The 27,692-nt window shown below is 42.5% G+C and overlaps 1 protein-coding gene across 1 annotated transcript; it reads right to left on the bottom strand.

Moving 5' to 3' along the window:
- Window positions 1-1,466: 1,466 nt before the first annotated feature.
- On the bottom strand, window positions 1,467-25,382 carry LOC138637808 (uncharacterized). Its single transcript, XM_069726730.1, has 4 exons — window positions 25,326-25,382; window positions 3,215-3,277; window positions 2,582-2,704; window positions 1,467-2,142 (listed from the first exon to the last, which is right to left on the bottom strand). The coding sequence occupies exons 1-4, from the start codon at window positions 25,380-25,382 to the stop codon at window positions 1,612-1,614; spliced, it is 774 nt and encodes a 257-aa protein (XP_069582831.1). The 3' UTR covers window positions 1,467-1,611.
- Window positions 25,383-27,692: the final 2,310 nt, after the last annotated feature.

The raw sequence follows: 27,692 nt of genomic DNA on the forward strand, positions 1-27,692 counted from the left end.
TTTATTCCATTCCAATAAAAATATTGAACTATGAAAATACTCTACTTCTGTATCAAACATATGAACCATGGGAACCAACAACCTCTTCTGCCCTAGCGCTTTCATGATGTGTGTGTGTGTGTGTGTGTGTGTATGTATATATATGTGTGTGTATATATATATATATATATATATATATATATATATATACATATATACAAAATAGGAAAAAGAAGGCAGCACTCCCAAAGTTTCATGTGAAAAAAATATGGAGATTTAATCGACCCACATCACTGCGCGATGTCTCAGCTCACTGATCCTTTTTCAAGGCTTGAAAAAGGCTCAGTGAGCCGAAACGTCGCGCAGTGATGTGGGTCGATTAAATCTCCATATTTTTTTCACATGAAACTTTGGGAGTGCTGCCTTCTTTTTCCTATTTGGTATACATGTTGGATAAATGCTTGGACCATTCTATCCAGGGGGCTAGGCACCCGCTATTGGTGAGCATTGTGCTGTTCTATATATATATATATATATATATATATATATATATATATATCTATCCCGATTATAATGCATTTGGTATTGTACAGTATGCATGTCCACTTTGCATATTGCCCACCCACATAGTATTTTGCCCATCCAGAGAGCCACGTAGTATGGAGACAAATTTGAAAAATATATATATTTTATTTGTTTTCACATGACATTTTCACTGTTGATGATCCATAGGGGATTACGGAGTAGGGGAGGGATAAATTGGACGGGTTTATTAACATATAAATATATTTGTATACTCACCTTCCGAAGTCCCGTTGAAGCAGTGCTATACTCACCCTACGCCACCTTTCCCAGGGACCGTAAGCTGCCGCTTTCAATGGAGTGGTCCTGGGAGTGGGAAAGGCGACGGAGGGTGAGTATAGCAGGTGTGATAGCCTTTTTTTTTTTTTTTGTTTTATTTCACATGACATTTTCACTGTTGATGATCCATAGGGGATTACGGAGTAGGGGAGGGATAAATTGGACGGGTTTATTAACATATAAATATATTTGTATGCTCACCTTCCGAAGTCCCGTTGAAGCAGTGCTATACTCACCCTACGCCACCTTTCCCAGGGACCGTAAGCTGCCGCTTTCAATGGAGTGGTCCTGGGAGTGGGAAAGGCGACGGAGGGTGAGTATAGCAGGTGTGATAGCCTTTTTTTTTGTTTGTTTTGTTTTTGTTTTATTTCACATGACATTTTCACTGTTGATGATCCATAGGGGATTACGGAGTAGGGGAGGGATAAATTGGACGGGTTTATTAACATATAAATATATTTGTATACTCACCTTCCGAAGTCCCGTTGAAGCAGTGCTATACTCACCCTACGCCACCTTTCCCAGGGACCGTAAGCTGCCGCTTTCAATGGAGTGGTCCTGGGAGTGGGAAAGGCGACGGAGGGTGAGTATAGCAGGTGTGATAGCCTTTTTTTTTATTTTTATCTTAAATTAAGTTTTTTTTAAACTATTGATGATGCATAGGCACAAGGATTAATTACCGGGCGTCAGGCCAATGACTGCAGGGCAGTAGGCAGAGTGGATTATGGACGTTATAAAACTGAAGTCTCTAGTGTTTTCAAGACAAGATCCCTACAAATTTTGATAGTAGGTGCCCATCTCGCTGTACCGGTCCGTGGACGTAGGAGGTCCTTGTGAAAAGTCTGCAAAAGAAGGAGGTGCAGGTGGTGTCCAGAACTGAGAATGATGTGGGCCTGGTCTGCGGACAGGAGTGCTGTGCATGGGCTCCTGTGGTGGTCCCAAATAAAACTGGCTACTGGGCTGACGCTCGGTGATGTTCAACATAGATGTGTCGCTCAGTTTTCCAGCGGCTGCCGCGTTCAGAACGTCAAACATCAATCTCTCCGCGTGAGATCGTTGGGTAACGTCCAATTTGTTTAACCGTTCCTCAACCAAGGTTGGGAATGCGGAGAGCTGGGTTGCCGCATGCTTGGACAAGATGTTGTTAGCCATTGCCAGGAGATCCACAGGTGTCCCCGCTGTCGACTTTCTTTTGCGAGATGGCCGCTGTGGACGTGTCTGATCCTCGAGACACGGGCTTCTGGAGGACTGATGGGACTGGACATCGTTCCCTTCTGGTCTTTCCCGCTGTTGAAGAGGCACCTGCGATTCAAGCAAAAAGAAAAAAAAATTAAAAGTCAATAACATACAAACAACTCAGCCTAGAGCCCCACCTCTCCAACACCTCTATTCCTGTTCATGGGAAGCTATGAGGAACTAGGTAGCAAACCACAGGGGTTACAGAGCTTTCAGAGCTGGGCTGAACTACATTGGGCAGCAATACTGTACGTACAAATGTGCGGAAGACACAATATGTTAATGTATTTATCTTTATGTTATAGACTTTGGAAATTATTAAAAATGCATTTAAAGGAGGGGGGAGTACTGTTTGGACATACTTCTCAGAACAGGAAGTGACAACTGTTATTAACAGGGGGATTAAACATGAAAAATGTGAATCATTATTATTGGAAACCATGCAGTCTCATAAACCTACAAGACACACGGCATGCTACTAGAAGGGAAGCTAGGGGGTACTTACATGCTCGTCCGGAGACTCGGGCAGGTTCTCTTCTGGCGATGGTGCACATATGCTTGTGACAGTCTGGCACGGACGAGGAATTTCCTGGTCCCGAGTGAACGCCAGCAGGTCATAGTACCACAACTTGGGCACATAGACGTCGTCAGTTCCGGCCCCAGACTTCAGCGACTTTTCCACCTTGTTCAACTCTTTTTTGTAGACTGTGCGGAGAGCCTGGATTTTTTTACGCACAATGTGTTCATCCACCGTCTCAGTGGGATGATGCTCCTTGTAGATGGCCACCAGCTTCTCATACGCATCTTTCTTTTTGTAGCGGTTGCTGTAATCCGCCGACTTTATCTTCCACAAGCAGGGCAGGGAGCGGTACATCTCTATGAGTGCCCGAACACAGTCTTGTTCATTGGCAGACATCTAAAAAAAAAATTAAAAAATGAAGCAACAGCAAGCAAGAAAGTTGTGGCCCCTGTGCCTTTCCTAATGTGAGCAGCCTTCTCTTGTATGGGATGGGCCGTGCGCTCTTTCCTTTTGGTAGCCACCATTTTAGGGATGGAATGGTTCGTATGCTTTTTTCATATTATTAATACCAATTTTGGGGCTTGAAAATGGCAGATAAAAAAAAAAAAAAAAACTTACCATGAAAGATTTAATAAGAACGCTGATGAGTTCAAAATCTCCAACCAGGTCGCTCACAAGAAGCTAGAGAACGAAGACGATGTAAAGGTCTCGATTTACAACCACGACGCTCACGAGATGTTAAATCAATACGGAGCAGAATTCCAGATTTCAAAACAAGACGCTCACGAGAGGTTATAAAACAAAGACGCTGCAAAGATCTTGATTTCCAACCAGTACGCTTACGAGATGGAGAATGAACACGATGCAGAGTTGTGGATTTCCAACCTATTGCAAGATGCTCGTAGTTGAAATACGCACAAGTGATTGAACAGTTGACTCAAGCTTTTTATATCGGAACCTTGCTATAGAACCTACCTATAGATGATCCCGCTGTGGCCTATCACAGTTCACAGGGAGACATCACACCCACTCCATTGTATAACGTTATGGCGTCACCATTTTTTTTTTATTAAATAAAGTAAAAGCCTTTTTTTGTACTGGCTGTTGTAATCCCCATGTAGGCTGTGGCGACAGATGGCATCTCCTTTTGTAAAGTCATGTTATGGCGTCACCTTTTTTAATGTCATTATGTCCTCCCCTTTGTCATTGTAATGTATTGTAAAGACCCCCTTTATTTATAATGTAGACACCACATCACAGACTATTGCGACACAATGGCATCTCCTTTGTAAAGTCATGTTCTGAGGTCACTTTTTTAATGTTATAATGTAATGTAAAGGCGTCTCCTTTTGTAATTGTTATGTATTGTAAAGACCTCCTTTATGGAATGTACACACCACCTCCCAGGCTTTATCAGGACAGAGGGAGTCACCTTTTGTAATAGCGTATCCTTTTTTTTATTTTAGGTAATACTTTATCACTGTGCGGTCCCCTATCCTTTGTAATTGCATATTTTATTGTATTAATCAGGCGATATGTATTGGACCTAGGCTATCATAGTATGGGAAGTTTATGTGATCGTGGTAAATTGATATTTTTCAAGAAAACGTTTAAAATTTAAATCTATTACGGGCGTCACTGCAATGTATTGTAAAGGCGTCTCCTTTTTAATGTACAACGCCTACCTGGCTAGAGCAAGACGCTGCGACGGCCCCTATGATCGTTGCTGGCGTCGTTGCTTTTGGTGTCAAACACAACGATACACGCCAATCGAACGACCAAATAAAGTTCTGAACTTTCAGCGCCGACTAGCGACATCACAGCGGGATCCAGATCGCTGCTGCGTGTCAAACACAACGATATCGCTAACGAGGACGCTGTTACGTCACAGATCGTTGTCGTTCTCGTTGTAAAATCGTCTAGTGTGACGGTACCTTAAAAGCACAGCCTATTCTGACGTCTGAATTCCTGCCGTTCTATTCTAGTGAAAATCCTATCACATTGCATAGGTTCAGGACTATGCTCAGAGGATACTGCCATATGGTGCACAGCTTTGCGCTCGCGCAGACGCCGATCAATCTGAATGGCTAGAGACATAGATTCGCTCAAACCGGCAGGCGTAGGAAAGCCCACCATAACATCTTTAAGGGTTTCAGAAAGACCTTTTCTGAAAATAGCAGCCAGAGCCTCTTCATTCCATTTAGTGAGCACAGACCATTTTCTAAATTTCTGGCAGTATAACTCTGCGGCTTCCTGACCTTGACACAAGGCCAACAGGGTCTTTTCTGCATGATCCACAGAATTAGGTTCGTCATACAATAATCCGAGCGCTTGAAAAAATGCATCTACATTCAATAATGCCGGATCCCCTGTTTCAAGAGAAATAGCCCAGTCTTGAGGATCACCACGCAGCAAAGATATGATGATTTTCACCTGCTGAATGGGATCACCAGAAGAACGGGGTTTCAAAGCAAAAAACAATTTGCAGTTATTTTTAAAGTTCAAAAACTTGGATCTGTCCCCAAAAAACAAATCAGGAGTAGGAATTCTGAGCTCTAAAGCCGGAATCTGGAGATGCCCTTAATCTGGTAGACTGGGACAATATCCTCAGAAATAAGAATACAGATAATAAATGGAAAATGTTTAAGAACATCCTAAATAGGCACTGTAAGCAGTTTATACCTTGTGGGAATAAAAGGACTAGAAATAGGAAAAACCCAACGTGGCTAAACAAAGAAGTAAGACAGGCAATTAACAGTAAAAAAGAAAGCATTTGCACTACTAAAGCAGGATGGCACCATTGAAGCTCTAAAAAACTATAGGGAGAAAAATACTTTATCTAAAAAACTAATTAAAGCTGCCAAAGAGGAAACAGAGAAGCACATTGCTAAGGAGAGTAAAACTAATCCCAAACTGTTCTTCAACTATATCAATAGTAAAAGAATATAAACTGAAAATGTAGGCCCCTTAAAAAATAGTGAGGAAAGAATGGTTGTAGATGACGAGAAAAAAGCTAACATATTAAACACCTTCTTCTCCACCACGGTATTCACGGTGGAAAATGAAATGCTAGGTGAAATCCCAAGAAACAATGAAAACCCTATATTAAGGGTCACCAATCTAACCCAAGAAGAGGTGCGAAACCGGCTAAATAAGATTAAAATAGATAAATCTCCGGGTCCGGATGGCATACACCCACGAGTACCAAGAGAACTAAGTAATGTAATCGATAAAGCATTATTTCTTATTTTTAGGGACTCTATAGCGACGGGGTCTGTTCCGCAGGACTGGCGCATAGCAAATGTGGTGCCAATATTCAAAAAGGGCTCTAAAAGTGAACCTGGAAATTATAGGCCAGTAAGTCTAACCTCTATTGTTGGTAAAATATTTGAAGGGTTTCTGAGGGATGTTATTCTGGATTATCTCAATGAGAATAACTGTTTAACTACATATCAGCATGGGTTTATGAGAAATCGCTCCTGTCAAACCAATCTAATCAGTTTTTATGAAGAGGTAAGCTATAGGCTGGACCACAGTGAGTCATTGGACGTGGTATATCTCGATTTTTCCAAAGCGTTTGATACCGTGCCGCACAAGAGGTTGGTACACAAAATGAGAATGCTTGGTCTGGGGGAAAATGTGTGTAAATGGATTAGTAACTGGCTTAGTGATAGAAAGCAGAGGGTGGTTATAAATGGTATAGTCTCTAACTGGGTCGCTGTGACCAGTGGGGTACCGCACGGGTCGGTATTGGGACCTGTTCTCTTCAACATTAATGATCTGGTAGAAGGTTTACACAGTAAAATATCGATATTTGCAGATGATACAAAACTATGTAAAGCAGTTAATACAAGAGAAGATAGTATTCTGCTACAGATGGATCTGGATAAGTTGGAAACTTGGGCTGAAAGGTGGCAGATGAGGTTTAACAATGATAAATGTAAGGTTATACACATGGGAAGAAGGAATCAATATCACCATTACACACTGAACGGGAAACCACTGGGTAAATCTGACAGGGAGAAGGACTTGGGGATCCTAGTTAATGATAAACTTTCCTGGAGCAGCCAGTGCCAGGCAGCAGCTGCCAAGGCAAACAGGATCATGGGGTGCATTAAAAGAGGTCTGGATACACATGATGAGAGCATTATACTGCCTCTGTACAAATCCCTAGTTAGACCGCACATGGAGTACTGTGTCCAGTTTTGGGCACCGGTGCTCAGGAAGGATATAATGGAACTAGAAAGAGTACAAAGGAGGGCAACAAAATTAATAAAGGGGATGGAAGAACTACAATACCCAGATAGATTAGCGAAACTAGGATTATTTAGTCTAGAAAAAAGACGACTGAGGGGCGATCTAATAACTATGTATAAGTATATAAGGGGACAATACAAATATCTCGCTGAGGATCTGTTTATACCAAGGAAGGTGACGGGCACAAGGGGGCATTCTTTGCGTCTGGAGGAGAGAAGGTTTTTCCACCAACATAGAAGAGGATTCTTTACTGTTAGGGCAGTGAGAATCTGGAATTGCTTGCCTGAGGAGGTGGTGATGGCGAACTCAGTCGAGGGGTTCAAGAGAGGCCTGGATGTCTTCCTGGAGCAGAACAATATTGTATCATACAATTATTAGGTTCTGTAGAAGGACATAGATCTGGGGATTTATTATGATGGAATATAGGCTGAACTGGATGGACAAATGTCTTTTTTCGGCCTTACTAACTATGTTACTATGTTACTATGTTACATAGTCCTGGATATTCTGTACTCTTGCAGCAAGTTGATCCACACGAGAAAACAAACCCTGAACATCCATGCCAAAACATATATCCTGAACCTCCCAGATATCAAGAGGAAAAAAAAGACAAACCAAAGCACAGAAAAAAAAATGGTTCAGAACTTTCTTTTCCTTCTTTTGAGATGCATTTAATTCATTTTTGGCCACTTGTACTGTTATGATCTGGTGGTTTAGGAACAACATGAGACAAGCTCTGAAGGAGAAGAGAATAGTAAAACCAAAAACACTCAGTTTGAAAAAATGTTGCAGTAATCCGCAAGTGCTAGTAAAAGATGTAAAAAACAGGGTATTTGGTTGATACGTTTTTTGCAAAAAATGTATACTAAGCTGCTCTACCAATCTTCACGGTATACCCTTATCAGAGCAGTCCTAACTAATGTATGCAATCCCTATCTGATGTATTTAAAAACCTGATCATCTGTATATAACCTGTGTGAACAGGGTTCAGAGAGGAAAAATCCATTTGTGCATACAGGGTAGAACAGCTTTTGTGCAGATAGCCCAAGAGGAGTGGTGGAACTCCCCAGTCTTGTAGACACAAGAGAACAATTATGGAAACAGGAACACATGGGCTACCTGCACAGTGAACAAGTCTGTATGATCATGTTCACACACCACCAAGAAACCTGAAGACACAAAAGAGAATAGTAAAACCAAAAACACTCAGTTTGAAAAAATGTTGCAGTAATCCGCAAGTGCTAGTAAAAGATGTAAAAAACAGGGTATTTGGTTGATACGTTTTTTGCAAAAAATGTATACTAAGCTGCTCTACCAATCTTCACGGTATACCCTTATCAGAGCAGTCCTAACTAATGTATGCAATCCCTATCTGATGTATTTAAAAACCTGATCATCTGTATATAACCTGTGTGAACAGGGTTCAGAGAGGAAAAATCCATTTGTGCATACAGGGTAGAACAGCTTTTGTGCAGATAGCCCAAGAGGAGTGGTGGAACTCCCCAGTCTTGTAGACACAAGAGAACAATTATGGAAACAGGAACACATGGGCTACCTGCACAGTGAACAAGTCTGTATGATCATGTTCACACACCACCAAGAAACCTGAAGACACAAAAGAGAATAGTAAAACCAAAAACACTCAGTTTGAAAAAATGTTGCAGTAATCCGCAAGTGCTAGTAAAAGATGTAAAAAACAGGGTATTTGGTTGATACGTTTTTTGCAAAAAATGTATACTAAGCTGCTCTACCAATCTTCACGGTATACCCTTATCAGAGCAGTCCTAACTAATGTATGCAATCCCTATCTGATGTATTTAAAAACCTGTTCATCTGTATATAACCTGTGTGAACAGGGTTCAGAGAGGAAAAATCCATTTGTGCATACAGGGTAGAACAGCTTTTGTGCAGATAGCCCAAGAGGAGTGGTGGAACTCCCCAGTCTTGTAGACACAAGAGAACAATTATGGAAACAGGAACACATGGGCTACCTGCACAGTGAACAAGTCTGTATGATCATGTTCACACACCACCAAGAAACCTGAAGACACAAAAGAGAATAGTAAAACCAAAAACACTCAGTTTGAAAAAATGTTGCAGTAATCCGCAAGTGCTAGTAAAAGATGTAAAAAACAGGGTATTTGGTTGATACGTTTTTTGCAAAAAATGTATACTAAGCTGCTCTACCAATCTTCACGGTATACCCTTATCAGAGCAGTCCTAACTAATGTATGCAATCCCTATCTGATGTATTTAAAAACCTGATCATCTGTATATAACCTGTGTGAACAGGGTTCAGAGAGGAAAAATCCATTTGTGCATACAGGGTAGAACAGCTTTTGTGCAGATAGCCCAAGAGGAGTGGTGGAACTCCCCAGTCTTGTAGACACAAGAGAACAATTATGGAAACAGGAACACATGGGCTACCTGCACAGTGAACAAGTCTGTATGATCATGTTCACACACCACCAAGAAACCTGAAGACACAAAAGAGAATAGTAAAACCAAAAACACTCAGTTTGAAAAAATGTTGCAGTAATCCGCAAGTGCTAGTAAAAGATGTAAAAAACAGGGTATTTGGTTGATACGTTTTTTGCAAAAAATGTATACTAAGCTGCTCTACCAATCTTCACGGTATACCCTTATCAGAGCAGTCCTAACTAATGTATGCAATCCCTATCTGATGTATTTAAAAACCTGATCATCTGTATATAACCTGTGTGAACAGGGTTCAGAGAGGAAAAATCCATTTGTGCATACAGGGTAGAACAGCTTTTGTGCAGATAGCCCAAGAGGAGTGGTGGAACTCCCCAGTCTTGTAGACACAAGAGAACAATTATGGAAACAGGAACACATGGGCTACCTGCACAGTGAACAAGTCTGTATGATCATGTTCACACACCACCAAGAAACCTGAAGACACAAAAGAGAATAGTAAAACCAAAAACACTCAGTTTGAAAAAATGTTGCAGTAATCCGCAAGTGCTAGTAAAAGATGTAAAAAACAGGGTATTTGGTTGATACGTTTTTTGCAAAAAATGTATACTAAGCTGCTCTACCAATCTTCACGGTATACCCTTATCAGAGCAGTCCTAACTAATGTATGCAATCCCTATCTGATGTATTTAAAAACCTGATCATCTGTATATAACCTGTGTGAACAGGGTTCAGAGAGGAAAAATCCATTTGTGCATACAGGGTAGAACAGCTTTTGTGCAGATAGCCCAAGAGGAGTGGTGGAACTCCCCAGTCTTGTAGACACAAGAGAACAATTATGGAAACAGGAACACATGGGCTACCTGCACAGTGAACAAGTCTGTATGATCATGTTCACACACCACCAAGAAACCTGAAGACACAAAAGAGAATAGTAAAACCAAAAACACTCAGTTTGAAAAAATGTTGCAGTAATCCGCAAGTGCTAGTAAAAGATGTAAAAAACAGGGTATTTGGTTGATACGTTTTTTGCAAAAAATGTATACTAAGCTGCTCTACCAATCTTCACGGTATACCCTTATCAGAGCAGTCCTAACTAATGTATGCAATCCCTATCTGATGTATTTAAAAACCTGATCATCTGTATATAACCTGTGTGAACAGGGTTCAGAGAGGAAAAATCCATTTGTGCATACAGGGTAGAACAGCTTTTGTGCAGATAGCCCAAGAGGAGTGGTGGAACTCCCCAGTCTTGTAGACACAAGAGAACAATTATGGAAACAGGAACACATGGGCTACCTGCACAGTGAACAAGTCTGTATGATCATGTTCACACACCACCAAGAAACCTGAAGACACAAAAGAGAATAGTAAAACCAAAAACACTCAGTTTGAAAAAATGTTGCAGTAATCCGCAAGTGCTAGTAAAAGATGTAAAAAACAGGGTATTTGGTTGATACGTTTTTTGCAAAAAATGTATACTAAGCTGCTCTACCAATCTTCACGGTATACCCTTATCAGAGCAGTCCTAACTAATGTATGCAATCCCTATCTGATGTATTTAAAAACCTGATCATCTGTATATAACCTGTGTGAACAGGGTTCAGAGAGGAAAAATCCATTTGTGCATACAGGGTAGAACAGCTTTTGTGCAGATAGCCCAAGAGGAGTGGTGGAACTCCCCAGTCTTGTAGACACAAGAGAACAATTATGGAAACAGGAACACATGGGCTACCTGCACAGTGAACAAGTCTGTATGATCATGTTCACACACCACCAAGAAACCTGAAGACACAAAAGAGAATAGTAAAACCAAAAACACTCAGTTTGAAAAAATGTTGCAGTAATCCGCAAGTGCTAGTAAAAGATGTAAAAAACAGGGTATTTGGTTGATACGTTTTTTGCAAAAAATGTATACTAAGCTGCTCTACCAATCTTCACGGTATACCCTTATCAGAGCAGTCCTAACTAATGTATGCAATCCCTATCTGATGTATTTAAAAACCTGATCATCTGTATATAACCTGTGTGAACAGGGTTCAGAGAGGAAAAATCCATTTGTGCATACAGGGTAGAACAGCTTTTGTGCAGATAGCCCAAGAGGAGTGGTGGAACTCCCCAGTCTTGTAGACACAAGAGAACAATTATGGAAACAGGAACACATGGGCTACCTGCACAGTGAACAAGTCTGTATGATCATGTTCACACACCACCAAGAAACCTGAAGACACAAAAGAGAATAGTAAAACCAAAAACACTCAGTTTGAAAAAATGTTGCAGTAATCCGCAAGTGCTAGTAAAAGATGTAAAAAACAGGGTATTTGGTTGATACGTTTTTTGCAAAAAATGTATACTAAGCTGCTCTACCAATCTTCACGGTATACCCTTATCAGAGCAGTCCTAACTAATGTATGCAATCCCTATCTGATGTATTTAAAAACCTGATCATCTGTATATAACCTGTGTGAACAGGGTTCAGAGAGGAAAAATCCATTTGTGCATACAGGGTAGAACAGCTTTTGTGCAGATAGCCCAAGAGGAGTGGTGGAACTCCCCAGTCTTGTAGACACAAGAGAACAATTATGGAAACAGGAACACATGGGCTACCTGCACAGTGAACAAGTCTGTATGATCATGTTCACACACCACCAAGAAACCTGAAGACACAAAAGAGAATAGTAAAACCAAAAACACTCAGTTTGAAAAAATGTTGCAGTAATCCGCAAGTGCTAGTAAAAGATGTAAAAAACAGGGTATTTGGTTGATACGTTTTTTGCAAAAAATGTATACTAAGCTGCTCTACCAATCTTCACGGTATACCCTTATCAGAGCAGTCCTAACTAATGTATGCAATCCCTATCTGATGTATTTAAAAACCTGATCATCTGTATATAACCTGTGTGAACAGGGTTCAGAGAGGAAAAATCCATTTGTGCATACAGGGTAGAACAGCTTTTGTGCAGATAGCCCAAGAGGAGTGGTGGAACTCCCCAGTCTTGTAGACACAAGAGAACAATTATGGAAACAGGAACACATGGGCTACCTGCACAGTGAACAAGTCTGTATGATCATGTTCACACACCACCAAGAAACCTGAAGACACAAAAGAGAATAGTAAAACCAAAAACACTCAGTTTGAAAAAATGTTGCAGTAATCCGCAAGTGCTAGTAAAAGATGTAAAAAACAGGGTATTTGGTTGATACGTTTTTTGCAAAAAATGTATACTAAGCTGCTCTACCAATCTTCACGGTATACCCTTATCAGAGCAGTCCTAACTAATGTATGCAATCCCTATCTGATGTATTTAAAAACCTGATCATCTGTATATAACCTGTGTGAACAGGGTTCAGAGAGGAAAAATCCATTTGTGCATACAGGGTAGAACAGCTTTTGTGCAGATAGCCCAAGAGGAGTGGTGGAACTCCCCAGTCTTGTAGACACAAGAGAACAATTATGGAAACAGGAACACATGGGCTACCTGCACAGTGAACAAGTCTGTATGATCATGTTCACACACCACCAAGAAACCTGAAGACACAAAAGAGAATAGTAAAACCAAAAACACTCAGTTTGAAAAAATGTTGCAGTAATCCGCAAGTGCTTGTAAAAGATGTAAAAAACAGGGTATTTGGTTGATACGTTTTTTGCAAAAAATGTATACTAAGCTGCTCTACCAATCTTCACGGTATACCCTTATCAGAGCAGTCCTAACTAATGTATGCAATCCCTATCTGATGTATTTAAAAACCTGATCATCTGTATATAACCTGTGTGAACAGGGTTCAGAGAGGAAAAATCCATTTGTGCATACAGGGTAGAACAGCTTTTGTGCAGATAGCCCAAGAGGAGTGGTGGAACTCCCCAGTCTTGTAGACACAAGAGAACAATTATGGAAACAGGAACACATGGGCTACCTGCACAGTGAACAAGTCTGTATGATCATGTTCACACACCACCAAGAAACCTGAAGACACAAAAGAGAATAGTAAAACCAAAAACACTCAGTTTGAAAAAATGTTGCAGTAATCCGCAAGTGCTAGTAAAAGATGTAAAAAACAGGGTATTTGGTTGATACGTTTTTTGCAAAAAATGTATACTAAACTGCTCTACCAATCTTCACGGTATACCCTTATCAGAACAGTCCTAACTAATGTATGCAATCCCTATCTGATGTATTTAAAAACCTGATCATCTGTATATAACCTGTGTGAACAGGGTTCAGAGAGGAAAAATCCATTTGTGCATACAGGGTAGAACAGCTTTTGTGCAGATAGCCCAAGAGGAGTGGTGGAACTCCCCAGTCTTGTAGACACAAGAGAACAATTATGGAAACAGGAACACATGGGCTACCTGCACAGTGAACAAGTCTGTATGATCATGTTCACACACCACCAAGAAACCTGAAGACACAAAAGAGAATAGTAAAACCAAAAACACTCAGTTTGAAAAAATGTTGCAGTAATCCGCAAGTGCTAGTAAAAGATGTAAAAAACAGGGTATTTGGTTGATACGTTTTTTGCAAAAAATGTATACTAAGCTGCTCTACCAATCTTCACGGTATACCCTTATCAGAGCAGTCCTAACTAATGTATGCAATCCCTATCTGATGTATTTAAAAACCTGATCATCTGTATATAACCTGTGTGAACAGGGTTCAGAGAGGAAAAATCCATTTGTGCATACAGGGTAGAACAGCTTTTGTGCAGATAGCCCAAGAGGAGTGGTGGAACTCCCCAGTCTTGTAGACACAAGAGAACAATTATGGAAACGGATCCTCTATATACTGCACTACAGAGGACACATCCTCTATATATTACACCACATGGGAGAGCTGACAGATCCCCTATTGACTACACCACACAGGAGAGCTAACAGATCTTCTATATACTACACCACACTGGAGAGCTGACAGATCCTGTATATTACCTCACACAGGAGAGCTGACAGATCCTCTATATACTGCACCACACAAGAGAGCTAACAGATCCTCTATATGCTACACCACACGGGAGAGCTGACAGATCCTCTATATACTACACCACACGGGAGAGCTGACAGATCCTCTATATACTACACCACACAGGAGAGCTGAAAGATCCTCTATATACTACACCACACAGGAGAGCTGACAGATCCTCTATATACTACACCACACAGGAGAGCTGACAGATCCTCTATATACTACACCACACAGGAGAGCTGACAGATCCTCTATATACTACACCACACAGGAGAGCTGAAAGATCCTCTATATACTACACCACACAGGAGAGCTGACAGATCCTCTATATACTACACCACACAGGAGAGCTGACAGATCCTCTATATACTACACCACACAGGAGAGCTGACAGATCCTCTATATACTACACCACACAGGAGAGCTGAAAGATCCTCTATATACTACACCACACAGGAGAGCTGAAAGATCCTCTATATACCACACCACACAGGAGAGCTGACAGATCCTCTATATACTACACCACACAGGAGAGCTGACAGATCCTCTATATACTACACCACACAGGAGAGCTGACAGATCCTCTATATACTACACCACACAGGAGAGCTGAAAGATCCTCTATATACTACACCACACAGGAGAGCTGACAGATCCTGTATATACTGCACCACACAGGAGAGCTGACAGATCCTCTATATACAACACCACACGGGAGAGCTGACAGATCCTCTATATACTACACCACACAGTAGAGCTGAAAGATCCTCTATATACTACACCACACGGGAGAGCTGACAGATCCTCTATATACTACACCACACAGGAGAGCTGAAAGATCCTCTATATACTACACCACACAGGACAGCTGACAGATCTTCTGTATATTACCTCACACAGGAGAGCTGACAGATCCTCTGTATACTACACCACACGGGAAAGCTGACAGATCCTCTATATATTACACCACACAGGAGAGCTGACAGATCCTCTATATACTACACCACACAGTAGAGCTGAAAGATCCTCTATATACTACACCACACGGGAGAGCTGACAGATCCTCTATATACTACACCACACAGGAGAGCTGAAAGATCCTCTATATACTACACCACACAGGAGAGCTGACAGATCCTCTATATACTACACCACACAGGAGAGCTGACAGATCCTCTATATACTACACCACACAGGAGAGCCGACAGATCCTCTATATACTACACCACACAGGAGAGGTGACAGATCCTCTATATGCTACACCACACAGGAGAGCTGACAGATCCTCTATATACTACACCACACAGTAGAGCTGAAAGATCCTCTATATACTACACCACACGGGAGAGCTGACAGATCCTCTATATACTACACCACACAGGAGAGCTGAAAGATCCTCTATATACTACACCACACAGGACAGCTGACAGATCTTCTGTATATTACCTCACACAGGAGAGCTGACAGATCCTCTCTATACTACACCACACGGGAAAGCTGACAGATCCTCTATATACTGCACCAGGGGTGTCAAACTGCATTCCTCGAGGGCCGCAAACCATGCGTGTTTTCAAGATTTCCTTAGCTTTGCACAAGGTGCTGTAATCATGATGTGTGTAGGTGATTAAATTATCACCTGTGCAGTACAAGGAAATCCTGAAAACATGACCTGTTTGCAGCCCTTGAGCATTGCAGTTTGACACCTCTGTGCTACACCACACAGGAGAGCTGAAAGATCCTCTATATACTACACCACACAGGAGAGCTGACAGATCCTCTATATACTACACCACACAGGAGAGCTGACAGATCCTCTATATACACCACACAGGAGAGCTGACAGATCCTCTATATACCACACCACACAGGAGAGCTGACAGATCCTCTATATTCTACACCACACAAGAGAGCTGACAGATCCTCTATATACCACACCACACGGAAGAGCTGACAGATCCTCTATATACTACACCACACGGGAGAGCTGACAGATCCTCCATATACTACACCACACAGGAGAGCTGACAGATCCTCTATATACTACACCACACAAGAGAGCTGACAGATCCTCCATATACTACACCACACAGGAGAGCTGACAGATCCTCTATATACTACACCACACGGGAGAGCTGACAGATCCTCTATATACAACACCACACAGGAGAGCTGACAGATCCTCTATATACTGCACCACACAAGAGAGCTGACAGATCCTCTATATACTACACCACACAGGAGAGCTGACAGATCCTCTATATACTACACCACACGGGAGAGCTGACAGATCCTCTATATACTACACCACACAGGAGAGCTGATAGATCATCTATATACTACACCAGACAGGAGAGCTGACAGATCCTCTATATACTACACCACACAGGAGAGCTGACAGATACTCTATATACTACACCACACAGGAGAGCTGATAGATCCTCTATATACTACACCACACAGGAGAGCTGATAGATCATCTAGATACTAAACCACAGGGGAGAGCTGACAGATCCTCTATATACAACACCACACAAAAGAGCTGACAGATCCTCTATATACTGCACCACACAAGAGAGCTGACAGATCCTCTATATACTGCACCACACAAAAGAGCTGACAGTTCCTCTATATACAACACCACACAGGAGAGCTGACAGATCCTCTATATACTGCACCACACAAGAGAGCTGACAGATCCTCTATATACTACACCACACAGGAGAGCTGACAGATCCTCTATATACTACACCACACAGGAGAGCTGACAGATCCTCTATATACTGCACCACACAAGAGAGCTGACAGATCCTCTATATACTACACCACACAGGAGAGCTGACAGATCCTCTATATACTACACCACACAGGAGAGCTGACAGATCCTCTATATACTACACCACACAGGAGAGCTGACAGATCCTCTATATACTACACCACACAGGAGAGCTGACAGATCCTCTATATACTACACCACACAGGAGAGCGGACAGATCCTGTATATACTGCACCACACAGGAGAGCTGACAGATCCTCTATATACTACACCACACAGGAGAGCTGACAGATCCTCTATATACTACACCACATAGAAGAGATGACAGATCCTCTATATACTACACCACACAGGAGAGCTGACAGATCCTGTATATACTGCACCACACAGGAGAGTTTACAGATCCTCTATATACAACACCACACAGGAGAGCTGACAGATCCTCTATATACTACACCACACAGGAGAGCTGACAGATCCTCTATATACTACATTACACAGGAGAGCTGACAGATCCTCTATATACTACACCACACAGGAGAGCTGACAGATCCTCTATATACTACACCACACAGGAGAGCTGACAGATCCTCTATATACTACATTACACAGGAGAGCTGACAGATCCTCTATATACTACACCACACAGGAGAGCTGATAGATCATCTATATACGACACCACACAGGAGAGCTGACAGATCCTGTATATACTGCACCACACAGGAGAGCTGACAGATCCTGTATATACTGCACCACACAGGAGAGCTTACAGATAATCTATGTACTACAGCACACGAGAAACATCACTGTATTAGCAGAAATCATGGTCTCCTTTGAAGCATGGTCACAGGAAGGGTTTCAAAAGAGCTCCGTTATGACAGGCACAGTGGTCATCAGTAGACCCCTGGCTGACATGACAATATGTCTATTGGCCCGGCTGTGAAGTGATTGTGAGGCGCTGATGGGCGAGAGAATGATGTGCACGCATGTCGGCTCATGATAAATGCTGCAGTCAGAGATGGACAATGGCATTTAATGTGCACCATACATGTAAGGTGGATGTCGTGAAGGGGTTAAATATCTGAGGGCCCCCTCCCCCATTGTGTCACCTAATTTCCTGTGGGCCCTCGACCCCCACTGTTTCACCTCTAATTTCTTGTGTGCCCCCTCCCCCACTTTATCACTTAATTTCCTGTGGGCCCACTCTTTCCACTCTCACCTCTAATTTCCTGTGGGCCCCCTCCCCACTGTTTCACCTCTAATTTCCTGTGGACCCCCTCCCCCCTACTGTTTCACCTCTAATTACCTTTGGACCCCCTCCCCCCAACTGTTTCACCACTAATTTCCTGTGGTTCCCCAACTGTTTCACCTCTAATTTCCTATGTGCGCCTTCCTCCATAGTGTCACCTAATTTCATATGTGTCTGCCAGAGCTCCTTGCCTTAGCAGTGCTGTGAGGACACACAAAGAAAACTAATGCTGATTGGCTGCAATACAATCAGCTTTAGACCACAGCTGTCTGCGTGTTGTAGGAGAGGAGCTGGAGACTTAGCACAGAAACAGGTGAAGGAGGTTTGCAGGTCAGCTGTGCCTGTGACTGTGCAGGCTGAAGTGAGGGTCGGCATGCACCGATCTTCAATAGACACCAGCAGTGCTGGCAGGTCATGTGAAGGCACTGCCACTGCACTTCATATCACTTGTGCAACCTGCCCATTGGTTCTGGCTATAAAGTGTGCACTGCTCGGTGCACGCTATTAGCTTGCAGGGTAGGCACGGCTGAACGAATGAAGGAGGCAGGAGTTGCAGCTGGGGTAGGCCTGCCAGAGGATCCTCCGGTGTCCCGGTGCCCCAGTCTGACCCTGCTGCTGTGCCAGCTCAACGATTGCCGAGTTGGCAGGATTGTTACAAGTGCCGGTTGCTGTGTGGCCATCCTGCTGGATCCCCATTACAAGCACAATGTGCCATCCTTATTTCCATCACTAGAGCGTGATCCTAAAATGCGGGAATACGAGTGCACGCTGATTGACACACTACTGACGGCATTCTCGCCTAACAGCTTCTTTGCTTAGCACTGCTCCTTTTAGAGCCGTTGTCATGGGTTCAAATATAGCCTGGACAATATGCAAATGTGTTTGTTGTTCGTGTCTCATCACCACCAAAGCAAGTTTGTCCAATTGGCTTCCTCCAAAACCAATCACCAAACCAAAGGATGCACCAGGAAGACCAGACTGGATCAAGATATATTCCTTTATTAATTTATTATCAAGCAGCGATACAATATATAAAAAACTACCATTAAAAAATATACGATAAAAATACAAAACAATCATACAAAAAAGTGTGCAGCACGGGACCGCATATAAAAATGAATATACGGATACCCAACCGCACAATAATAGTAATTATTTATATATCCGTGCAAGGTAAGTATAACCCACAATCGGGGTATATTAGTTCCCTGAAAAATTGAGTGACATAATGTGGAAACAATAAAAAAATTAAAAAAAACACTCCAAAATTTATGTGCAATATATGCAAAAAAGTGCTGAAGTGCAAATAAATTCAAAGAACACAATTGTTTTAACCATCAGGGTTGTTTCCAGACCCTGCACAGTGCTGATAGAGACAAAGTGCTAAGTGCTGAACTATAACAGATTTCAGGGAAAAATAGTGGATATTAGTGGATATTACCTTAGGGCACCGCGCCGTCCTGAGTACACGCACACACCCAAATGGCTTCCTGTAGAATTGTCCCTTACTATATGTGCTTTATCAAATCAGTTTGTTGGCCCTAATTTAAAGCAATTTTAGCAATTTTGCTATGTGTTTAATGTGATATAAACATTTGGACTGTGCCCCAGTCATAGTAACAAAATGCTTAGCCGTAGTTAGGGAAATCTTATAAGAAAGTGGCATTCTGCACTATCCACTGTTCCCCTGATAAATAATGTTTATTAAAGCGTAATAATGTTTTCACAAATCAAGTTGCAGTGTGGTGAAATGAACGCTCACAAAGGATTAGAGCAAGAGGACTCGCACATTTACATAACCACCCGCGGTCTTCTTAATATAAAATTAAAAAAAAAGCCGTATTTAGATTGGTAATAAGCTCCACAGCCGTGCTTATATGCTCCACTCACAAAGGAGAGAACAGATGGACACAGTGGAAACACACAAAGTTAGAATAGAACAAATAAGGGAAATAAACGGTTTGTTGTGAAATTCGGTGCAAGTGAATCATTTGTAATGTGTTATTAAAAAAGTGAAATATTTCAGATCAGCAGTGGTAGATGGTATATAGAGGCAGGCAGCAGTGGTAGATGGTATATAGAGGCAGGCAGCAGTGGTAGATGATATATAGAGACAGGCAGCAGTGGTAGATGGTATACAGAGGCAGGTAGCGGTGCTATACAGAGGCAGGTAGTGGTGCTATACAGAGGCAGGTAGCGGTGCTATACAGAGGCAGGTAGCGGTGGTATGCAGAGGCAGGTAGCGGTGGTATACAGAGGCAGGTAGCGGCGGTATATCGGGGCAGGTAGCAGTGGTATATAGGGGCAGGTAGCAGTGGTATATAGGGGCAGGTAGCAGTGGTATATAGGAGCAGGTAGCAGTGGTATATAGGAGCAGGTAGCATTGGTATATAGGAGCAGGTAGCAGTGGTATATAGGGGCAGGTAGCAGTGGTATATAAGGGCTGGTAGCAGTGGTATATAGGGACAGGTAGCAGTGGTATATAAGGGCTGGTAGCAGTGGTATATAGGAGCAGGTAGCAGTGGTATATAGGAGCAGGTAGCAGTGGTATATAGGAGCAGGTAGCAGTGGTATATAGGAGCAGGTAGCAGTGGTATATAGGAGCAGGTAGCAGTGGTAGGTGGTATATATAGGAGCAGGTAGCAGTGGTATATATGGACAGGTAGCAGTGGTATATAGGAGCAGGTAGCAGTGGTATATAAGGGCTGGTAGCAGTGGTATATAGGAGCAGGTAGCAGTGGTATATAGGAGCAGGTAGCAGTGGTATATAGGGGCAGGTAGCAGTGGTATATAGGGACAGGTAGCAGTGGTATATAAGGGCTGGTAGCAGTGGTATATAGGGACAGGTAGCAGTGGTATATAAGGGCTGGTAGCAGTGGTATATAGGAGCAGGTAGCAGTGGTATATAGGAGCAGGTAGCAGTGGTATATAGGAGCAGGTAGCAGTGGTATATAGGAGCAGGTAGCAGTGGTAGGTGGTATATATAGGAGCAGGTAGCAGTGGTATATAGGGACAGGTAGCAGTGGTATATAGGAGCAGGTAGCAGTGGTATATAAGGGCTGGTAGCAGTGGTATATAGGAGCAGGTAGCAGTGGTATATAAGGGCTGGTAGCAGTGGTATATAGGGGCTAGTAGCAGTGGTATATAGGGACAGGTAGCAGTGGTATATAGGAGCAGGTAGCAGTGGTATATAGGGGCAGGTAGCAGTGGTATATAGGAGCAGGTAGCAGTGGTATATAAGGGCTGGTAGCAGTGGTATATAGGAGCAGGTAGCAGTGGTATATAAGGGCTCGTAGCAGTGGCATATAGGGGCTAGTAGCAGTGGTATATAGGGACAGGTAGCAGTGGTATATAGGAGCAGGTAGCAGTGGTATATAGTGGCTGGTAGCAGTGGTATATAGGAGCAGGTAGCAGTGGTATATAGGAGCAGGTAGCAGTGGTATATAGGGGCAGGTAGCAGTGGTATATAGGAGCAGGTAGCAGTGGTATATAGGGGCTAGTAGCAGTGGTATATAGGAGCAGGTAGCAGTGGTATATAAGGGCTAGTAGCAGTGGTATATAGGAGCAGGTAGCAGTGGTATATAGGAGCAGGTAGCAGTGGTATATAGGAGCAGGTAGCAGTGGTATATAGGGGCTAGTAGCAGTGGTATATAGGGGCTAGTAGCAGTGGTATATAGGGGCTAGTAGCAGTGGTATATAGGGACAGGTAGCAGATGCATAAGAAAATAAAAACTCTGTACTTACCTTCAGTCCTCTTCCAGGAAGTGCTGAGTCATGTTCAGGGCAGAGCAGTGTGACGATCTCCCTGCTCTGCTCTGAACAGGTCGGCAGTGAGCAGTGATTGCAGCCTGTACTGTAATACTAAGTACAGGCTGCAATCACAGCTCCTGGCTGCAGATACTCACCCTGGACCTCTCTTCCCAGCAGCAGCTTCTCCCTGGCAGCTCCTGCTATGATCGCACACACTGAGCTGTGTGTGCGATCACAGAGGAAAAAAACAAAATGGCCGCGATCTCCTCTCACAGCTGTGACGTAGCAGCCCAGTGGGCGTGCCCAAGTCACAGCTGAGAGGCAGGAGGAGCGGTCGGAGCCCGACTGTTGGCTCCTATGCCCATGGCTGCCGTAAGTGAGGTGTGCAAGTGTCGTGTCCAGACACTTACACCCACACTAATGAAAATGGCGGCCTCCAGTGGCAAAAGTAAAAATGAATAAATAAAAAAGTATTAAAGTACTACATTTACTTTTGTATTAAAAATAATTGATTATATAATCAATAATTATTAATACAAAAACTAAAATCACGGCACCCTCCCTTTAAGTTCCCATTTGGGTGAACGTAAACGTGCACACACACAATGGTAAAAGTGATGTTCAACCACAGGGAGATGCCGCACCTACACATAACTGATTCCTGTACAGACTATACAGGCTCTAGCAGCACAACTAAAAACACCACCTCAGACCTAACTCAATAAAAGGATGTCAAGGGGTTTCTCATACCTCCTGAGGAACCAGAGAGGAGGCCGGGAAACACTGCAAACAAGAGAAGAGGAAAGTGTGAAGTAAGATACGAAAACCCTGGGTGATAAACTAAAACAGGTTCATATAAGGAGGAGAGGGAGAACTAAGGAGAACCAAAATAAAAGGAACAAGTAACCCCAAAAAACCTAACTATGGTAAAAGGAAAAGGTGCTTGGAAGGAAAGCAAACAGAATTGCTGCTGGAATACAATTGGAGTTTACCAGACAAGTTAACCCCTTAGCTGAAGGAATGGAACTCCTCAATACACATCCATCAAGAGGTTTAGCCAGCAAAGAAGTGTAGTAAAGGGTGAATATACAATGGGTACGGAATGTATTGAAACCCCTTTAAATTTTTCACTCTTTCTTTCATTGCAGCCATTTGGTAAATTCAAAAAAAGTTCATTTTTTCTCATTAATGGTCACTCTGCACCCCATCTGGATTGAAAACCCCCTAGAAATGTAGATATTTTTGCAAATTTAATAAAAAAGGAACACTGAAATATCACATGGTCATAAGTATTCAGACCCTTTGCTCAGAGACTCATATTTAATTCACATGCTGTCCATTTCCTTGTGATCCTCCCTGAGATCGTTCTACTCCTTCATTGGAGGCCAGTTGTGTTTAATTAAACTGATAGGACTTGATTTGGAAAGGCACACACCTGTCTATATAAGACCTCACAGAGCTCACAGTGTATGTCAGACCAAATGAGAATCATCAGGTCAAAGGAACTGGCCAAGGAGCTCAGATACAGAATTGTGGCTATGCACAGATCTGGCCAAGGTTACAACAGAATTTCTGCAATACTCAGGGTTCCTAAGAGCACAGTGGCCTCTATACTCCTTGAATGGAAGACGTTTGGGACCACCAGAAGTCTTCCTAGACCTGGCCGTGCAGCCAAACTGAGCAATTTTGGAAGAAGAGCCTTGGTGAGAGAGGTAAAGAAGAACCCCAAGATCACTGTGGCTGAGCTCCAGAGATGCAGTAGGGAGATTGGAGAAAGTTCCATAAAGTCAACTGCAGCCCTCCACCAGTCAGGCCTTTATGGCAGAGTGGCCCGACGGAAGCCTCTCCTCAGTGCAAGACATGTGAAAGCCCGCATAGAGTTTGCTACAAAACATACAAAAGACTCCCAGACTATGAGAAATAAGATTCTTTGGTTTGATGAAAGAAAGTTAGACCTTTTTTGTGATAATTCAAAGCGGTATGTGTGGAGAAAATCAGGCACTGTTCATCATCTCCCCTTGATAAAGCTATCAAATTCGTGGGCGAAACGCGCGTTGCGGGTTGCGTTTGTGGATTGCACCCAGTGCGCCTGGCTCTGGGACCTTGCATTGGTAAGCGCTGCTCTGTATAACTTTATTATCTTCATGCCATCAGGCTCTGTCGACTTATTGGAATATACTTTATACAGATAAATCTACAGCAGCACGTTTCTATCATTAATCTGTTATATTGGCCCCATAATCAGTGCGCACCGGGGGGACACCCACTCATGTATGTTTTTTATCATCCTTGTACATCGTATTTTTGATACTATTCTGTTGGCACTGTTTGCACTTTTGTATAAATATATGCGATTTAATAAAGTATTGTTACTCTTTTGGATTACCTATACGCTCCTTTTGTACTCCTTTTCTCACTGTTCATCACCTGCCCAATACAATCCCAAACAGTGAAACATGGTGGTGGCAGCATCATGCTTTTGGGGGTGTCTTTCAGCTGCAGGGACAGGACTACTGGTTGTCATTGAAGGAAACATGAATGCGGCCAAGTACAGAGATATCCTGGATGAAAACCACATCCAGAGTGCTCTGGACCTCTGACTTGGCCAAAGGTTCACCTTCCAACAAGACAATGACCCTAAGCACACAGCTAAAATAACAAAGGAGTGGCTTTAGAACAACTCTATGACCATTCTTAACTGGCCCAGCCAGAACCCTGACCTAAACCCAATTGAGCTGGAGAGACCTGAAAATGGCTGTCCACCAACGTTTACTATCCAACCAGACGGAACTGGAGAGGATCTGCAAGGAAGAATGGCAGAGAATCCCCAAATCCAGGTGAAAAACTTGCTGCATCATTCCCAAGAAGACTCGTGGCTGTACTAGCTCAAAAGGGTGCTTCTACTCAATACTGAGTGAAGGGTGTGAATACTTATGACCATGTGATATTTCAGTTTTTCTTGCAAAAATTTCTACATTTCAGTTTTTTTCAGTCAAGATGGGGTGCAGAGTGTACATTAAAGAGAAAAAAATGAACTTTTTTTGAATTTATCAAATGTCGGCAATGAAACAAAGAGTGAAAAATTTAAAGGGGTCTGAATACTTACCGCACCCACTGTATAAAACCCCACCCATAATGTGAAAGAGCAAACCAAAATGGGAAAATGAGAAGGAAAAACTGACAATAAAAACATTCAGCATTTGGACAGGGACGAAAAGTCAATTGCTCAGCAGCCAGAGGAACCAACCATGCAGCAACAAGGCAAACCAGCCATGACAGAACTGGACCCTCAGAAGCCCTTACCGTCTGACCTCGCTGATAGAACTCTCTTATTAGTCGATCCACATAAAGATCCTCCATATTAACTCTAGAGTTATCTTCAGGACCATAACCTTTCCACTTAACAAGATACTGCACATGGCACCTGACAACGCCTGAAACGAAGAACTCTCTCTACCTCACGCCTTAATTATGTATTAAGGACCAGGTGTCCCCTCAATTTTTTTTAATGGAAAAATTTAAATAATTATTGATTTTTAAGGCAATAGGAAGTGGCAACTTAACAATTACAGGATATAAATATTAATAATTTTATAAGGACCTGCAAATTTAGGTGCAAACTTCCTAGACGTGACATGTAAGCAAACAACAAATAAAATAAAATACTGTAAATGAAAACTTCAGTGTGCATAACTATTCATCCAACTATAGTCTGTACTTTGTTGCTCCAGCAACTTCAAGTTAGATGGTTTCTTCTGGTGAACAGCGATCTTCAAGTCTGACCATAGATTCTCAATGGGATTAAGGTATGGGCTTTCCCCTTAAACCACTCGAGTGTTGCTTTAGCAATATGCTTTGGGTCATTGTTTTGTTGGAAGATGAACCTCCCAGTCTCAAATCTGAGAAAATAAGTTTTCATATGTTGAATGTATATTAAAGAAAATGGAAAACAAATTTCAAAAGGAAAATTTAAGATAAACAAATCATGTGCCGTGCTTTGTATACTTTGCACATGTGATGGTAACATGCTCACTGCACCCCTGGATGAATTCATTGAGGGTGTAGTTAGTAAAAATGGGGTCACTTCCTCCATATGTTCTGCTGTTCTGGCACATCAGGGGTTCTGCCAATGTGACATGGTACCCTCAAACCATTCCAGCAAAATCTGGACTCCAATATGGCTCTTCTTCTCTTCTGATCTTTGCACTGTGCCTCAGAAAAGTTTTTCACCACATATGGAGTATTAGCATACTCAGGAGAAATTGCGTAAAAACTTCATTCTTTTCTCCAGTTAACCCTTTTGAAAATTAAAAATTTGGGGCGAAAGTTACATTTTTATGGAAAAAGATGTAATTTTCCATTGACAAAGTGCATAGTTATACAAGTCCGTGAAAGGCCTGAAGGTTAATAAATGCTAACTACACCCCTAGATGAATTCAACAAGATGTGTAGTTTCCAAGATGGTGTCACTTGTGGGGGTTTCTGTTGTTTTGGCATGTCAGGGGCTCTTCAAATGAGACATGGCATCCACAATCTATTTCAGCCAAATCCGAGCTGCAGAATTCAGTTGGCGCTCTGCAGACTCACTGCAGGAATACAACTGGAGTTTACTAAATAAGGTAAACTCCTTGGCTCAAGGGCTGAAACTCCTGAACACACATCCACCAAGAGATATAGCCAGCGAGGAAGTTCAGGGAAGGGTGAACATATTAAACCCCACCCAGAATGTGATAAAGCAAACCAAAACGGGAAAATGAGAAACACCTCGAGAGGAGCAAACCAAGAATGGAAAACTAAAACAATAGAAACCATCAGCATTTGGACAGGAAAGAATGGGCAATAGCTTAGCAGACAGAGGAACCGACCATGCAGCAATTGTTCACCAAACACATACCTGTTATGATGCGGTGGTCTAGGAGCAACATGGAACGAGCTCTGAAGGAAGTGGTAACTGTACTGACCGCAGTCCCTAAGCTCAACACAACACTAGAAGTAGCCGTGGAATGCTCCTAACTCTCCCTAGGCATCTCGTCACAGCCTAAGAGCTAACTACCCCTATAGACAGAAGCAGGAAAACTATCTTGCCTCAGAGAAAATCCCCAATGTATAGATTAGCCCCCCACAAATAATGACTGTGAGTGGAGAGGGAAAAGACATACACAGAATGAAACCAGGATGAGCACAGGAGGCCAGTCTAGCTTGATAGATAGGACAGGATGGAATACTGTGCGGTTAGTATAAAACACTACAAAAATCCACGCAGAGTTTACAAAAAAAATCTCCACACCTGACTAAAGGTGTGGAGGGTAAATCTGCTTCCCAGAGCTTCCAGCAAGACAGAATTCATTCATACTGATAACGCTGGACAAACATAGAAAGCACTGAACGGATAAGTCCACAATCTGTGAACAAAAAAGCGCAAGCAAAAACTTAGCTTTGCAGAACTGGTCAAGATAACAGGGAAATCCAAAGAGATGTGAATCCAACCAGGAACCATTTACAAGTGGCACTGGCTGAAGAAAGAGCCAGGCTTAAATAGCCGATCAGAAGAGACGATAAGTGGAGGCAGCTGATGACAGCTAACTCCAAGGAGCAGCCATACCACTTGAAACCACAAGAGGGAGCCCAAGAGCAGAACTCACAAAAGTGCCACTTACAACCACCAGAGGG

The sequence above is a fragment of the Ranitomeya imitator genome, chromosome 5, assembly GCF_032444005.1.
Source record: "Ranitomeya imitator isolate aRanImi1 chromosome 5, aRanImi1.pri, whole genome shotgun sequence".
NCBI lineage: Eukaryota > Metazoa > Chordata > Amphibia > Anura > Dendrobatidae > Ranitomeya > Ranitomeya imitator.